Source organism: Dinoponera quadriceps, unplaced genomic scaffold (assembly GCF_001313825.1).
Source record: "Dinoponera quadriceps isolate SergipeBrazil2010 unplaced genomic scaffold, ASM131382v1 scaffold278, whole genome shotgun sequence".
Classification (NCBI taxonomy): domain Eukaryota; kingdom Metazoa; phylum Arthropoda; class Insecta; order Hymenoptera; family Formicidae; genus Dinoponera; species Dinoponera quadriceps.
The window spans coordinates 1326278-1344340 of NW_014554664.1; the positions used below are offsets into that span (position 1 = coordinate 1326278).

General features: G+C 33.6%; 4 protein-coding genes across 5 annotated transcripts; all 4 read right to left on the reverse strand.

Moving 5' to 3' along the window:
• Positions 1-2610: 2610 nt before the first annotated feature.
• Positions 2611-4831, reverse strand: LOC106740608 (pheromone-binding protein Gp-9-like). The gene is made up of 5 exons (XM_014611813.1): positions 4699-4831; positions 3801-3909; positions 3597-3712; positions 2993-3113; positions 2611-2839 (listed from the first exon to the last, which is right to left on the reverse strand). The coding sequence occupies exons 1-5, from the start codon at positions 4744-4746 to the stop codon at positions 2748-2750; spliced, it is 486 nt and encodes a 161-aa protein (XP_014467299.1). The 5' UTR covers positions 4747-4831; the 3' UTR covers positions 2611-2747.
• Positions 4832-6026: 1195 nt separating this feature from the next.
• On the reverse strand, positions 6027-8307 carry LOC106740609 (pheromone-binding protein Gp-9-like). 2 transcript variants are annotated; one of them, XM_014611815.1, is made up of 5 exons: positions 8148-8307; positions 6982-7084; positions 6776-6888; positions 6334-6454; positions 6027-6182 (listed from the first exon to the last, which is right to left on the reverse strand). In XM_014611815.1, exons 1-5 carry the CDS (start codon positions 8187-8189, stop codon positions 6064-6066), a joined length of 498 nt encoding a protein of 165 aa, XP_014467301.1. In that variant the 5' UTR covers positions 8190-8307; the 3' UTR covers positions 6027-6063. The 2 variants fall into 2 exon arrangements, with proteins under 2 accessions (XP_014467301.1, XP_014467300.1); XM_014611814.1 differs by having other exon boundaries at positions 6030-6182; positions 6776-6891; positions 8148-8303.
• A 1274-nt stretch (positions 8308-9581) lies between these two features.
• On the reverse strand, positions 9582-12075 carry LOC106740607 (pheromone-binding protein Gp-9-like). The gene is made up of 5 exons (XM_014611812.1): positions 11953-12075; positions 11076-11178; positions 10721-10830; positions 10081-10195; positions 9582-9783 (listed from the first exon to the last, which is right to left on the reverse strand). The coding sequence occupies exons 1-5, from the start codon at positions 11992-11994 to the stop codon at positions 9713-9715; spliced, it is 441 nt and encodes a 146-aa protein (XP_014467298.1). The 5' UTR covers positions 11995-12075; the 3' UTR covers positions 9582-9712.
• A 1054-nt stretch (positions 12076-13129) lies between these two features.
• LOC106740612 lies at positions 13130-16231 on the reverse strand. Its single transcript, XM_014611818.1, has 5 exons — positions 16112-16231; positions 15269-15368; positions 15027-15151; positions 14091-14190; positions 13130-13497 (listed from the first exon to the last, which is right to left on the reverse strand). The coding sequence occupies exons 1-5, from the start codon at positions 16151-16153 to the stop codon at positions 13400-13402; spliced, it is 465 nt and encodes a 154-aa protein (XP_014467304.1). The 5' UTR covers positions 16154-16231; the 3' UTR covers positions 13130-13399.
• Between the last annotated feature and the right edge of the window lie 1832 nt (positions 16232-18063).

Below are 18063 nucleotides of genomic sequence, written 5' to 3' on the forward strand. Positions count from 1 at the left end.
ATGCTTTGTCCGGTTTCTCTTCCTCCGCCTTCGACCTCGATTAGAATAATTGTCGTACTTCCGAGTCGCCGCTTCTCGGCTCTCGCCGGTTTGCGCGTCTAGCGGGAGCTTAAGGGATCATTTCGATGTGTACCGCGGGTTGGGAGTGTACACAGCGAATAACAGCAAGTGTTTGCGCATCTTTATGGGCGTATTTATTTAGTAATGCAAGTCATCTTTCGACTTTTCTGTCGCGAAAATCTTTCCTTCCTGTACTCGGTGTGACGTATTACGCTGTGCTATGAATATTTTTCCAACGATTCGATCGATCTCGATTTTATAGTTTATCCTAAGTATCAAAGATTTGCTTCCTTGTCTGCGACAACTGTATCCGATTGGCGATCAAATAGTTTTCACTTTTCCTGCTATGAACTGGAGTTAATATTGCGATATCGCGGGATTTATGTACTGCATTATGATAAAAAATAAGACTTGGTTATAGAATTACATAGGTCATCGCGTTCGACATTGGCATGAATGACGTAAAGAAAATACCTTCAGTTACTATTCGCCGAAGTTCGACGTGTTGTATTTACATCTGTGTGAAATTATCTTTGGACAAGAATTAATGTGATTAGAATGCGTTAGCGTTCGACTTCCCATTAACCTTCGTTACAACGTGGTTAATCTATTTGAAAACATGTAATTTGGATAATGCCGGTTAGTCGGTGCTGGAGTGTTTCCGGTTAAGAGTTATGTTCTTTTTGTGAAGAATTTGAGGGAGATTTTTGAAATATGATGTCACTGCATATTTTTCGATATAATTGTCGGATTTTCAATGTGAACGATCAAATAGTAGAGAAAAAGGTGGTATTATGGTGCTTGTAGATATATTTTTTATATGTCTGCTATAGAACAAATTCTAGTAATTATTTATGGAATTATGTTTAGTAGCCCGTCGTTACGTAATGACGCTAATATGCCATTACACAATAGCCGACATTTGTTATAACTCATTTTTAATTTGGAGCATTTCGAAATGTTTTCAAGGAACATTTTAGCATTTAATTATACATATCTCTTAATTCTTTATAAAAATTTAGGTATATTATCATATTATATTTGGGCGTATTGTATATATCACATGAATATATGGATACTACAATGCTTTATTCGTTATTTAACATTTTATGTTTCTGTACAGTGTGTTACATTACGTATAATTACGACGGGTTGCCTGCCCAAAGGCGTGCGCGTCCAGATGCTAATTCCGGACTTGTCGATATAGTCACTCGCATACCTTTCCAACAGCTGAAATTTTAGTATTTCTAATTATTATGATTTCATCTTTTAGTTAGAAATATGACTCCAATCAGAAATCTCAGTGATATATTGTGTACACGCAATCAGTAGTATTTATCTTAACTATTATAATTGCATGTATTATTTTTTTTATATTTATCCTTTTTAATATCCTTACTTTTATCCTTACTTGCTGAATTATGCATTATACGTGAGAGGAAGATCTTTTTTATCGATGTAAACATACAACATAAAGCTGATAAAGTTAGTTTTGCTTTAAACACGTTCTCGCTTTCTCGATAACCATAAGAAATGTATACTTAGAAACAAATACGGTGCAATCTTGGTCGACAATTTTTGATAACTGTTGATGTATTGAATGTTGAATTGAATCGCTTTATATTTGGATATTGGGAATCTCTTCCTTGTTCGCGACAATGGACACCGACTGGCGATCTTCCAGTTATTAACTGACGTTAATATCGTGATATCGACGGTACTTATACACTGTTATGTTTTCTTATTATAAATCTAAAATACATAATCATAAGACTGATTACTGGAATATGAAGGTTATCGCGCGTGACATTGCTATAAATGTCGATGTAATAAAGAGAGAATTATGTCCGTCGTTATTCGTCAAAGCTGCACGTGTTATGTTATCATTTGCGCGAAATCATCTTTGGACAGAAATGGAGTTAACGTAATCAGAATGCGATAGTATTCGATTTCTTATTAATCGTTGATATTTTCGTTTTTATGTTTTAGCTTGAACAAAACATTTCATGGAACGTGTAAAATAAATAATTCGCGGAAGTTTTTCGGTCATCTCATTGCTTGTTATTCGTGTTATGTATTAATACATACATAATAACGCCTCCCAGTTCTCCTCCCTGATTAGTTTAACTACATCGCATTCTATTTCACTTTTTTCTTATCTGTTTCCCTAAATATATCTGCTCTTTCTTTTTCATACTTCTTACTGTATACTACGTGAGCAATACTTTTCTCTTCTGCTCCACACTCACATCTCAATGTATTAATTATTCCTTTTCTTTCCAACGATTCATTTAAATTATGATAGTTCGCTCTGTGCCTCTTAATCATTATATTGAATCATCTTCTATCATTTCTTCTTCTAAATCATAGTTTAGTACTCGCCTTGTTATGTAAGAAACTTACAACGTAATTCTCAGTGACTCACAAGAAACTATAACAATGTATTTAACTATATTTGAGGTTATAAGAAGGATTACAAGAAAGGGCTATTCAAGTTGGTAATCTTAACGATCTATACATGGAAACTCAAACTTTTTTCACACACTATCCTTGACGCTCTACAACTATTTTGTTTTTATTTAACTAAAGCTTTGTATGAATTTGAGAGATTAATGGTCTATATGTTATGGTTAAAAGTTCCGAACAAATAAGAATATCGCTTCTTATTTCTATATTTTATTGATACTTTATTCATTATTATTATTTCTGTTTTTCATTTCGATGTGGCCACACATGAAGAATTTCAAGCTCACTTCGCACTCATCGGTCATGTTTTTAACTGAAATACAAAAATCTAAATATATAACATATAATTACAGTCAGTCGCGTCCAATTCAACTGATCATGAGCAAATTATGCATAACAACTAAATATAGTCAATGAATGATTGGAGCTTTTTTAAGATATTCTTTATATATTGATCAATATCTACCATAATCGGCGCATTTGTCCAACACTTGGTAGTCTCGGACGAGTTTGTCAGATGCAAATTCTTTGGAATCTGGGCGAATCATCTCTTTTAACTTGTTTATGTTTACATGCGCACCCGTCATCTGGAATTGGTGCATGGACATGAAGATGTAGACGTATACATAGTGAACATATATATATATAAATACATGAAATATAAATCACGCAGCACGTAATTATTGATATTAAATGATATTTCATGAATTTCATAAAATCTTAAATAAAATAATAATTTTAATATTAATATTGATTTTAATATTTAATATTAATATTTTAATCTTAATAATTTCCAAATTCAACTTAAATTCCATCAAACAAAAATCAATACGTATTTCATCCATGTCAACTAAAAAGAAAGAAGCTAGTCGTCCTATATGAATAGCTTATTTTATGTGTGATATGTATATAAGTACGTATTCATACATACATACGTACATACATACATACATACATACATACATACATACATACACACACATATATATATACACAAAATTACAAGAAATATTTTTTGTTTTCCAAATCGCAAAATCATGCAGACCTTATTCATTATTGTGGATTTTTACCATTTCTTTCTTCTGACATATGCAAGCGACAAGGCAGCCGATTTTTAATAATTTGTCGTCGAAATCTATGGTACGTAAATCGTCTGTCAAAACTTGGTCAAAGTGCATCATATCCTCTAGAAGATATCGTTTCGATTACATTAACAATAAAATATCATCCGAATTGCTCAAATTAATAAGACTCATGCACAAATGAGAGCTTACCGATTGTTACGCTTGACTTGTTGACGCATATCTGGGTTTCCTCCTTCGTCATGTTTATAACACTAGCTAAAAATTCCACAAAATCTTCGTCAAAATCTTCGTTCATTGTCTGCAATAGGCAAGTAGAATCAAAAGATTTTTGTAGGATATTCGAGGGGACGGTTAAATAATGAATTTTGATGAATTTTAACAAGTTTTCCTATGCAATGAACAGAATCGACGGACGGTTGGGTTAAAATCGAAATGAGAAATTTTTTCGACGAAGTTTTCTGGTAGATCATTTATCTCTCTGCTAATAATGAGTGTCGTTTTCGTCTAGTTATTAACAATAATTGCACTAAAAAGTAAGAAAATGGTTAATTAAGAACCGCTCGCAATTGTTAAATGCAATGTTACACTACCCACAAGATAAAGTTTCCGGCGAGCTTTCGTCAAGCACGCATTCAAGCGCATATACGGTAAACCGCGTGGAAAAATATTCTAAACCTTACATAAGTGATCGAGTAGCTTGTTGGAAGTTGATTATAGCTAGATGAAAACGCGATTGTAGAAACAGACAGATTCCTGTGAGAGGTGTTTCTACTCAATTGCTTTGTTTTGTCTTAACTGAATTTTAATGCAGCTGAATGTTTTCAGTCGCGGTAACAAAGATATCATTTCTTGCCATCAAGATTTTATCCGATCCCTGTTCGGTTGCACAGAGTTTTTTTCCGTCTTATAACTGAGGTTTTCAATTGGCATCACGTTTGTAACATTTGAAATTGAGCCAGCTTTCGCGATTATCGTTAGGACGAATGTTGATATGCTAGAGATTAACATTGCTTTATATGTAAAAGAATCGTACTTTTATTTGCACTCTGCTTACACTTACACCAACCTGAATTACACAGATACTTACGACGACACTTGCGACGAGCGTGAAGAAAAACAAAAGCGTTAACTTCATATTTCGATTTGGGAATCGCTTTTTGGCCTGCGATAATTGACTCCGATTGGTGATCAAACAATTCGCGCTTTCCCGCTATGAACTGACGCCTATATCGCGATATACCGTATTTATATACTGTGCTACGTATATACGATAATATAATATTTAATTAGAGGAGTACGGAGGTTATCGCGCGACATCAGCATAAATGCAACGAAAGGAGAATCCCGTCAATTGACAATTCGCTCGAATTTATCGCGGAATAAGAATCGAATAAATGTAATTAGATTGCGTTAACGTTCGATTTCCTATTAATCATTGATATTTTTGTTTCTATATTTTAGTTCGGACAAAATGTTCCATGGAACGTGTGAGACAAATCATTCGTGGAAGTCTTTCAATCATCTCATTGCTTGTTATTCGTGTTATATATACCGTGTTTCCCTTTTTATGAATGTTGTGTAGGAATATTAATTACCGGCAATTTGTTCGCTAGAAATTAAGAAATCTCTTAATAATTGGAGAAGTGAAATTCTTATTATTTCTGCGCTATTTCGAGTAACTAAGGAATAACTATATCAGCCAAACTTTACGAATGAAAACGACTAGCATTTCTAGCAATTGTCAATTTATCTTCCGTGCATATAATGTATCCTTTTTTCGTTTTATTTTTTTCTTTTTAATTTTGTAACTGATAACAGACTAATCTATTTGATATATTTGTAAATTAAGAATGTGTCATCTCACAGATTTGAAATTCGTTTTAATTTATGTATATTTGGATAAAATTATTCCTCGTAACAATTCTTTCTTTCTCTATTTGGTTTTTCTGTTAGAATGTCGCATTATGTAAAAGATTGAAAATTTGAAAATATAAGAGCAATATAATTTAACCTTTTGTTATACTTTTGCCTTCTTCTACGCAACGGTTGCGAATATTGTTCACATGAACATTGATTAAGTTTCATAAATTTATTAGAAACTTGAAAAATTACTTTTATCATATGTTTTTGTTAAATTTAAGATTCCAACGAGCCTACAAATATGTTTTTCTTTTAGGCAGAGAAACTTATAAAAACATATAGGTCGCAGAGACTTACAAAAAATGTTGTCAATATGCTGAAATATATTAACTGGTCATTTAGGTTGGTAACCTTAAATATTTATAGACGGAATTTCAAACTTTTTTACACACTATCCCAGATTCGTCACTTACTTTGTCTTTATTTAATCAAAACTTTGCGTGGATTTGGAAGATTTATCATATGTGTTTTAGAGTAAAGGAATACATGCAAATAATATATATGTATAATATCGTTTTTAATTTCTTATATTTTATTCATTATCATTTTCATTATCATTTTTATTATCATTTTCCATGTATTTTTGCGTTTCATGCAAGCAGCAGAATACAAATTTGAGGGTCACTTCGCACTCGTTAGTCTTGCCTCTAACTGAAATGCATAAATAAAAGTGTATAGTAAATAATTATAGTCAGTTGCGTTCAATTAACTGGACATGAGGGCGTATTGCGCAACAACATAATACGGTCAACTGATGATTTGAGTTTTTTGCGACATTATGTGTTTATTAATCAATATCTACCTCGATCGGCGCACAAATCTAGTATTTGGAAGCCTTTGGCGCGTTTGTCAGGTGTTCCTCTTTTAGCCTTGGCGTTCATTATTTCTTTAACTTTTTCTATATTCACATGCGCACCTGTCATCTGGAATTAGTGCATGATCGTGACGATGTAGACGTATAATGAGAACAAAAATATAAGTATATGAAATATAAATTATATATCACTTAATTATTAGTAAGCGGTGTTAATTTTAGTACGTGAATCAAACCATAATCAGTAATTTCCAAATTAAATTTAAATTCTGAATTATTTGAATAAAATACGAGTCAAAATCTGTTTCGTCCATGTTGATTGAAGAGAGAAACTAATTCTCCCACTTGAATATCTTGCGTATCTTGCGCATGTGTGTATGTGTGTGGAACCTGCACTTTTGACAAATTATTCATTGTGATTGATTTTTACCATTCCTTTTTTTTTGGCTATACAGGCGAAGAGGCAGCCGGCTTTTAAGGCCTTGTCGTCGAAATCTATGGTATTTAAATCGTCTACCACAATTTGGTCAAAGTGCATTAGGTCCTCTAGAAGATATAGGTTTGATTAGATTGATAATGAAGTACCATCATTGAATTGTTTAAATTAATAAGATTCAGGTGCTAATGGCAGCTCACCGACTGTTACGCTTGTTTTATTGACGCATATCATTACTTCCTCTTTCGTCATGTCTGCACCATTCGCTAATCTTTCCACAAAATTTTCGTCGACGCTCATTGCCTGTAATAAGTAAGTAGAATCAAAATCTTTGTAGGATAGTCAAGATATTGGCTCAACAAAAAATTTTGACGAAAGTGTTTTAATAACGCGGAGAAAACAAATTTTGCTGGAACAGCAAATTTTTGTCGATATAATGATAGCAAAAAGAAATTTGTTTAGACAGCAAAAAATTTGCTAAAAGTATTAATTATCCACATATCAGCAAATGGCAATTAATACTCTTAGCAAATCTTTTTGCTGTCTAAACAAACTTTTTTTGCTGTCATTATATTGATAAACATTTGCTGTTTCAGAAAAATTTGTTTTCTCCGTGAAGTTTTCACCTAAGAATCGCGAAGAATGGTTGAAGCAGAATCGAAATAAGAAATTTTTTCGAGGAAGAGTGGCGGTAAACTTCTAATCTTGTTTTTTGCTAATAGTTATAATTATTGTTGTTTTTGTTATTATTAGTACTAATTACGCGAAAGAAGAAGATAGCTAATAAGAGTCAATCGAACACGGGGGAGAATAATTTTGTTGTTGTAGCGAAAGCATCGTTGTTACTGCATATTTGTTACGACAGCTATAAAATTTAGTTGGCTAACCAAATAACCAATAACCAAATTAGCGAATTATCAATAGTTAGAACGAAAATAGTTTTCCTGCCAGGATAAAAAATATCGTTCACTATTCTGGTGCTTAAACTATTCTGGTGCAAAACGTAAATCTGTTAAAATATCGCTTCTGCTTGAACAAGTTCCCGATTGTCAATTTCAACAACAAATTTCTCGATTAACTAACAACTGCGAGAAACGATTAGTTAGAAATGGATACAGCTAGTCTAACATTTTTAATAATTGTCGATGTACTGAGTTCTAAATTCACAGTACGTAATGTATAATTTTTATATGACTGACGTTTTCGATTAGCGTCGTGTTTTTAACATTTGAAATTGAGACTACTTTCACGATTATTGTTGCAACGAACGTTCGGTCTGTGCTCGAAAGTAATACTGCGATATATGTGGAAGAAGCGTAATTTCGTCTGCGCTCTGTTTGCACTCACATATTATATAAGTACTTACGGCAACGACGAGCATGGAGAAAATTAAGAACGTTTGCTTCATGTTTCGATTCGGGAATATCGTTTCCTGCTCCACAACAATGGACTGCGATTGACGAATAATAATTCGTATTCTTCCAGCTATGAACTGACGCTGATATCGCGATATACGGTATTTATACACTGAGCTACGATCAAAGATAAAACTTACTTATAGTAGTATTGGAGGTTATCGCGCGTGACATCAGAAGGAGAATTCCATCGGTCACTCGTCGAATTCTCGGCTTGTCATTACATATACACGAAATCACCGCAGAACAAGAATAAAATTGACGTTTAAATAGAATTGCGTTAGAGCTCAATTTCTTATTAATCATCGACCCTCTCGCGTGTTCACACTTTTACTTGAATAAAGTGTTCTTCGGGACGTGACAGGAATTAGTAAGTTATTCTCGGAAGTTTATCAGTTTCTCATTTGTCTTGTTATTGTTATGCACATGTATATTTTCTCTTTTATTAATGTTTCGTTGTATGAATATAGGGATATCACTTATCTCAAGTCTGTTTGTTAGAAATGACGTAATTACTCAATAGTTGGGCAAATAAAAATTCTGCGGATGTACACGAAGCATATACGAGGTGTTCTAAAATTTGTAATTTTAATGTGGAGATGTGCGAGATGTTTTCTGAATAATTTATAGTTAATTTTCCTCAGCGAAAATATAGAGATAATGTAGATATCAATAATTTCCGAGATATTGCAAGAGATATATGTTCCGAAATTATATTATATCGGCTGTGACGTATATCTTTTTTTTTATTTTAACTGGTTCTTACTGCGTTAAAATTTCGAGGGAGATATAGAAAAGAAGCGGATGTTATGAAACACCGAAATTAGAAGTGATTTCGCGCATAGTAACATTAACCTTTCTTACAAAAATATTTCAAATATCGGAAAAAGTCATTTTTTGCCTAAAATCCTAAAACCTCAATTATTTTGGAAACCTGCTAGTGAAATTTAGCTTGCGGCATTGTTTTTTAGAATCCAATAGTTTTTAAGAAACATCTTGTCTGATTCAAGGTAATTAAAAGAAATATTTTTCTGTAAATTAGTGTTATTGACACGCGCGCAGCTTTATGCTTTCGTCTGAACAAACTTGGTTTCCATGCAAAATGAGTCATTCGCGAAAGTCTGTCTAATATCTTGTTTCTTCTTGTTCGTGTTATGTGTGTTTTTTTTTCTTATTAATATTTTACTGTATAGATGTTTGATAGAAATATCAGTTATCATTAATCTGTTTTAGAAAGAGAAAAATCTTTCAATGATTAGGAAGAAATGATAATACTACGAATATTTTTACACTTTTATTTTGAATAATTAAATACAATATATGGATAACTTTATTAACACAAAATTAGTATTTCCAACAATACTCGGTCTTCTCGTGTCTCATTGTGTACCCTTTTTTTTTCGTTTCTTCGGTTTTCTTTTAACGTTGTAATCATGATTTGTGGTAACTCATGATTTATTCGTACATTTAGAATTCAACTCAGCTGTGCTGAGTCGAATTAACCAGCTGTGCAAAATTAAATGAACTTCTTTGAGAGACATACGAGCAGCGAAAGAGATTTATCACACAGATCTGGATTTGTTTTAACTGAAACAAATTTGTATAGAATTATTCCTCGTGACACTTTGCGCGTCTTTCATATTTGCATACGCAATATCTCAGATAACACAAAATTCCGAAAGACGTTGTAAAGACGTTTGAAAAACGCTTTAAATTCTTTAGATGTCTTTCGAACATTTATCCGAGATCTTACAAACTAGTTTTCAATTATTTTGTTCTCTCTCTCTCTCTCTCTCTCTCTTTATTCCTGTTAGAATGTCGCGATAGATAAATAATATTTTAAATATAACATTAATAGAGTAATTAATTTTTTGTTACACTTGCCTTCTTCGACGCAACGGTTAACAGCTGCGTGTATTGCGCCTCGGACGTCGTGATTTAAATTAGCATGCGCTTCTTTAGCGTACAATTTATCCTTCTGAATCTCTCCGTTAACAATCTGAAATGATTCGTAAGAAAAAAATATATTAATTGGAAAATAATATTCCTATATTTTAAATATGCTGTTTTAGAAATGTGCGATATTTTGTTGTTTCGGACGTTCGTGATTTTCAAGTATATGCAAAAAAATTATGGTTTAGCATCACAGAAGTAGGATAATACATTGAAAATATTGAAAATATATTAAAAATATTGGATAGAGAAAGGTCAAAAACAAAATAGTGCCTATACGAGGTATCGTAAATTTCTTATATAAATAACTTCGATTTTACCTAAATGTTTTCTCAGCAATTTACAGTTAACTTTCTTCAGAAAAATTTCCGAGATATCAATAATTTCAGAAATACAAAAATTGGAGTTCTTCGCGAATAAAATTTCAGGAGACCAAATGGATAACAAAATTATTTTCTTTAATCTGTTTTTGAAGTGAACCTTAACAAGATATTAATTTAGAATTAGCTTAGCTGCAGAGATATGTTATGTTGAACGTTGAATGATAACGTAACGTCCAATAATTGCTCACCAACTCTCGCTTCTCTAGTATGCACGCTGAGAAACAACCGTTTTTCGTCGCCCTTTCAGGGTTTTGAACGTAGGTGCCATTCTTTATCTCATCATATGTAATTAATTCGTCTACAAGAAAGTCATTATTATTATTGGTTTGTGCTGTATCCTATCAAAAAAACAACAGAACGTCTTACATGATAAATTTAACGATGCGATTATCGTCGCACTCGCGATTTTATGAAATTAGCTTATGTATATATTTTTTCTTTTCATTTTATTTTAATCGATTCACTTTGTGCTGACATTTCGCGAGAGGTATAGGAAAAAGGCAGAAATTACAGAATACCGAAATTAGAAGTGATTTTGCGTACCTTCCTTTAAATTCGTGCTCTCATAACATTGTTGTACTTCTTCTGGTGATAGCTTAGAGCCATGCAAAGCCAAATTGGCTACAGTATTGGCACTAGTGATCATCTGAAATATAAATTACGCGTTATGAAGCCTCTTACTAAAATTCAAATGTTTGTTTTGTTTAAATAAACACAATGTTTTGTTACAAATTGTTTGTTTAAAATAAACTATCTCATAGAAGAAACAACAATGTACATAACCGTTAATTTTTAATGTAGATACTGATTTATTAGTCAGGAAGTGGATACAAACTATCAAAAGGACAGTTTCTACAAAACGAATGGAATTTTAACTTAACTTGAGTTATTGACTTATCAAATAATTATTTTGATATTAAAATCTCGAAAAAGATGCTATATTAATTTTATTTTAGTGAGGGATTATATAAATTTTAGTGAGGGATTATATAAATTGTTAAATAACGAACAAAACACTCGAGTGTACATATCTTTATATGATAATGTGCTCAAGTTAAAAAAAGAATAAGGAAGTAATTAAATGCTAAAATGTACCTTGAAAACGTTCTGAAATATTCTAAAGTAAAAATGTGTTATAATAAATACCGGCTATCGTGTGTTGACATATTAACTCCTGGAAGAGTTACTAAATGAATGATTCCATAAATAATCATTATAATTCGCCATCTAATAGCGGGGATCTTAGGAAGGGCCATTATACCTATAAAGGCTGTATCACCTTCTTCTTTAATGAATTAAAAATGAAAAGCGCGAAAATACTTTATCACGCGTTTGAGTGATGAGAGACAAAAGACAGGCAATAGGCATATGGAAGACAAACAATATTTGTGGGAACCTTCAATTTCACATGACTACTTACGACTGTCGCCAGCAGGCAGACGGAGAGTACGAGTAGCTTCATGATTTCGCGATCTTTATTATCACCGATAAACGAAATATTACAAACAGTTTGGGCGCGACGGCGCGAACTGACGGAGCTGATCACCGGCTGGTATTTATATCATGTGGCCTTATCTAATATAGCGATCGCTGACGGGGAAGCCCACGCTCCATAGGAATAGCCAATCGTACACGGAATACTAATATGACACACGGAAAAGTCGTACGCGTTCTATTGCATACGGGCGGTCGATGCACAGCATTCGAGGAAAGTGCCGCGCGTCCCTGGGGAATTCACGCCAATCGTGATTTGCGTCGTGCGACCTTCGGTCGAAAACGTCGCAAGCTATAAAGTCATTTTTACAAGACACAGAAACGGAGAAACCGGTCATTGCACCGATGCATCGCTGATCCATCGGCCCGCGGCGTCCTTCGCCGATTTGCCAAGCAGCTGCGCGTCTTGTCGCGAGTTTCGGCATTCCGCTCGGAATGTAATCGCACAGACCGGCATGGCAGCCTTAAAATCGAATGGTGCGATAATACTCAGGACTTTTCATTATTCGCATCGTGTTGACTTGTATGTGATTGTTCAATGAGACGATACCCTAGTAGGAATTTCATGCATTTTTGAGTGGTCATTAACAGAACAATTTATTAGCTTCTGTCTAGTAACTCAAGAGTAAAATAATTTCGGATCCTAAACGTGGATATAACGATTTTCCTGCAGTTACTGCGCAAAAGATGCGCAAAATTTAAACCCATTTACTGAGCGAAAACAGAACGATAAATGAACGAAAAAAATAAATAAATAAATGAACGAAAAAAGAAAAATAAATGAACAAAAAACTATTTGATTGGTTAATAAACAATCCTGCTGACCATTTAGGGCAGCTTTATCCGAAAAGTACCTCTGTATAAAATTCTATCAAATTATTGTCCATTTCTTAAGATTGTTACAGTTAATGAGAATACATTAATAGTAGAACGCGGAAGCAGTGTCGTGATAGGTTAACATTTATAAAAATCAATTATCTCGGGATTTCCCACTTTGTTAAAACTCAAGTCAACTCTGCGCTGACGTGCGAACGATATTTTTTCATCGACGTTGTTTTATTTCTAAATGTTATGGGAAGAGTCAGAAAAACGTTATCTTGCGATAAAGTCTATGATTTATTGTGACTTCGGTTAAACACTAACAACGAGGTATATTGTATATAGCGAGTGGGAGCTGTAGCGCACCCTGACTCGTTCTCAGATTAAACGAGTTATCGAACATTTTAATTACTGTATCTGTATGCTTGTACGTTCATTGCGTGTCTAAAGGAACGACATCTTAAACCCCGATGACGGAAATTTGCCTGTTACTCCGATTTTGCGATTTGCAAATGGATACATGCGACGTCGCGCGTGCGAAATCGCACTTCTTTTTACTTCTTCTTTTCTTCTTTCTTTTCAGAAGCAGCTACTAAGCAGATTGTTATACCCATCGCCCTATCCTCCCGATCTATACCTCTCTCCTCGTTCACTGGAATCAGTCAAAGATGGAGATGATTAGTGATCGAATTAAGCTAGGTGTTTCAAGATCGTCAGATTGCTTCGTGAAATAATTACTAACTCTCGAGTAAATAATCGGCCGACAAAATGTTAACTTATTTGAGCAAAGGGTCCCGTGGGCTCCACGAAGCCACTTCTCTTGTATGTTAAATAAAATTCATATTTTGTTACATTTGAAATCTAATAAATTCATTTATTTTAATATTATTTTCGCGAAAACAGGCCGCGAAAGCCAAGGTGTTTTAAATCTTTTCAAGAAATGAGCTTTTGCAACTTTGCTTGTTATAAACAGCTTGCCCGAATAAGAATTAAAATGACCACTATCAGTGTGACAGTGATAATTTTTCTTCTTTGTCTATAAAATTTATTGTAAATATATTAACTTCATTTTACTCAATTATATAGAAAAGCATAGGGTAGATTATGGGGAAAGTTCCACAAATAAGCCGTAGCAGCGGAAGAATTATATTAATGATAACATTGAATTTTCAAAAAAAGATGAAAGAAAAAATTGTTAGGTAAAAGGAAACAGTAAAGATTAGAATTCGCTTTGAATCCACTCACGTGAGTTCAAACATTCCCTCATCATTTCCTTGTTAATAGGCTCTTTGTCGTTTTCTATGATTTCCATTATCTTGTCCACGACCAATTCCGAACCATTCATCTGAAATTAATATGAAACGAGAAATATGACGGAGTTGATGCTTAATGTGTCAACTCCGCTAAATGGTTAGCGTTTAGAAAATCGTAATCACCTAATCACATTACGTGTTTAGGGGATGCCAAAGATGATAATAAACTTGATAAGTGTCAATAACGTAGAGACGATCCTAAAAAGTTGTTGCATAAATACTGATATAATCGCGTTACTTTTTCCATATTTTTTGTACATTTAGATCTTATATAAATGTAAGCGCGATATAAATGTGAATATGATGAATGTTATTCTGTTTTACCACATATCCAATAGAAAATCAAATTAAGATATAAAAATTTGTCTGCAAACTTTTTGTGTCTTTTTAGGCCTTTAAAATTCATTGAAAAATACAAAAATGTTTCCTCAAATTTTCCTGATTGGAGCATTGCTATGATAAGTAAAAGCTGTAAGAATTTCTGTAAATATTTATTATTTTGTAAAAGCTGTAAGGTTTCTGTAAATATTTATTATAATTATAATATAAATATTTACGCTAACTGACATCTAAAGATGTTACTTTGAAATTTTTTATCATTTTCATCACGTTCTGAAAAATGGTTCTACTCATTTCCGTACATACTTTTATTGTGTAATAAAAGCATTAATAATTCTGCGTAATTAATAAGACGTAAACTTTTTAAAAAGAAATCAGTATCTGGTCGATAAAATTTTCAAGTATGGCATCCCCTTAAGTCTATTATGCAGATTAGTCTATGATTTTTTAATCGTATGGTTTTTATCGAAATTGTTATGGTTTTGTATATAATAATTTCGTGAAAATTGCGAGAAAGCGCGGTTGTTACCATTCCTTTTTTCTCCATCATGCAAGCCAGGAAAAGATTGTGTTTCTGGAAAGCTTTTTTAGTTTCATCGTCGATGTTATCTTCTTGTATCTTATCGAGTTGCTTCTTTGCAAGTTGCATCTCCGCTATCATGGAAGATGTCTTTAATTATTGCCATATCCAAAGACACGTATTATATTATTACTTGCATTTTCAATTGAAATTCGTATTTGCAACGCTTTCTATTTTCACAAGTGACTTACTCTCTGTCGTTCCCGATTCGTCTAGGCACGCCTTTATGGTTTCTTCGTCAGACTCAAAGGCTTCAGCCCATTCTTTTATACCTTCCTCTTGGGCAATTGCCTGAAATAATGAAGTTATACGACATTACATAAATCATCGTGAATATATTGTCAAAAAATTGTATCTGAAATTAATATTAGAATTATAAGTATTCAATGTTTTCCAGCACTTTTAATCTTATTAATTTTCGTTGTAACTCTGGATTATATAAACAATATTTTCTTAATGGGCTATTTGTGTGAGTAAAATATCTTTTACTTACTACATTATTAATTAAAAAATAATAATTTTGCCTACAGATATTTAAGTATGTTTGGATTTGAAATATTTGATTAGTTGTACTACTGATATACTATTAACATTTATATATTTTCCATATACACAGACATACACATGCAATATATAGAAACCAATAATGTATAAAACACATTATCATATTTGAGGTTTTGCGATATGTAAAAATGAATTTGATTTCTGCTGACTTGGTGCTGAATTTTTGATAGACTTCTTTCCATTGTTTTGTGAATATTTTAGTTTACATAATTAGAGAGAAAAACAGCATGATAATTTCATGATATTATCACGATGACTTTTTTTCTCTGATTAAGTGGATTGAAATGTTCAGATAACATTGCATATAAATTTATAAGAAAAGTGGCGTGTCCGAATCCGGAAGCCAAATTCAGCAAGAAATTAATGAGATATATTACAAAATTAATTGTAGATATTAATAATTTAATAATTAATACGGGATATATTAATGACGAACTTTTTACGAACGTATTTTTTTTTAATAAACTCACGACATAGGCAAAGACGAGGACGAGGAACGCGATTCTCTTCATGCTGTCCGATTAGTGTTTTGCAGGAACGAGTGACTTTCTGCAAAATCAGAAACCAATTCGCGCACACACTGAACCTGAGTTTTTCTATGGCGCATATTTATACTCCGGGCTCCACACTCTACCATTCAGTCATTGCGATCTTACGTCACGATACAATCGGCAATTCCTGTATCGCATTTACGGATTTGCGGAAGCGCACCGGACATAATTGGCTGGCATATCAGATTTGCATAAGTTTCGATGGCGTCGCCGATATCGCGTTCATTGTATCGTCATCGTCATTTCGTATTGTTTTGTGCTTGTGTGTGTTAGATTGCATAAATAGACTGCGGCTCGGTGTATTGGTGCTGTATCGCAATTGTGTGCGCGGGCGGAGAGATGTTACAGAGTGTTACTAAAATAGCGAGCGTGTTTAAAACATATCCAGCGAGAGAACGCTATTCTTGTGGGCGGTTTCCAGAATCGATATAACGTATGCGTAATTGTGGATCTAAATAAATTTTGTTATGGAATATCGAGATAGAAATATGAGGTGGTATCATGCGAGACGCGGGGAGAGTCTTCGTAAAAGAAAAGCAACCCTTATTATTTTAAATTATTTTGGATTATTCGAGGAATCTAGAAGTGAACAATTTTGTAGTATTTTGCATGTAGAGTTTAGAAAACCTAATTAAATATTTGACGTATAAAATTTAACGTTTTGAACTTACAGATGGTATATGCAAATTAAAAAAATGTAGAGCACAATATAATTTTAACTGTAAAACCGGTGAGTGTATATAACTTTTTCCTGTACTGAAAAATGAATTTGGTTGATTTTATTTGATAATAGACAACCAAATTTCTGGCTATAAGAATCAAATTTGGTTCATGAAAACTAGAAATTTTATTTCTTTCAATTGAAACGCGTTTGATTATCCATTGTTAGATACACTGCGAAAAAGTGCTTAAAAATTTATTTCACAGAAATAAATTTCATTTTTATAAAATTAAATTTTACACATCTCTTCCACAAATACGTTTCGAAGTTTTCTTCTCAGTGCAGATCGAACCGAAGTTATTTTTCAGTGTGCGAAACTTATCGTTGTGTAACCAATTGTCTTTTTTTTCTAAATCGCACTCGTAGTGTATATATCGATTATCCCCTTCATTATGTTAAATAATACAGTAAAGCCGATTTCAAGCACAATCGTCTCGCGTACAAACAGACGACGGCGCTCCACGTGCTGAATACGATGTCGCTTACAATGATATTTCTGGATAAAATTAATTACGTCGTCAAATACGTCGATACGATCTCACCGTCGCGTGGAAATTGAGCGATTCGCGACGCTCAATTATCATATAATTTTCCAATAGGTCCGGTAAATTGCCATTAGACAAAAGTGCAGCCGCGGGATTCACCGAGGCAATCCGGTAGCGGAGATGCGAAATAATAACGAATTGTAAAATAATAACGAATGACGATGACGATGAGCGATGTGAATAACAACGGCAAATTACGATGACGATAAGTGATAAAAATAATGATAGCAATTACGGCGACCGTCCAAGGTTGCGGGCTCGTGCTGTTCGTGTGTCATGTTATGGCGCGTAATAGACACACAAAGCGCCGCCAGCTGCCGCACGATCGGCCGATTTTGCTTCTACGCTTAAACGGGCGAACGGCTTCTACGAAAGCGAGATCCGGCCTTGTTATCTGCTTCGGAATTGGTCGTTACCAACGATAAAATGTAAGCGTAGCTGCAGATCGGCACACCGACACGCATTCATCCGGCTTGCATTTTCCCGCAGTGTGAAGACATGTTGCGGTCTAACCGCCGTTGTCTCTCGTTTCCTCGCGCTCAGCATTTAGCATCATTCGTTCTCGCGTGTTCCATACACTTTTTTTCCACTCCCCCCCCCCCCCC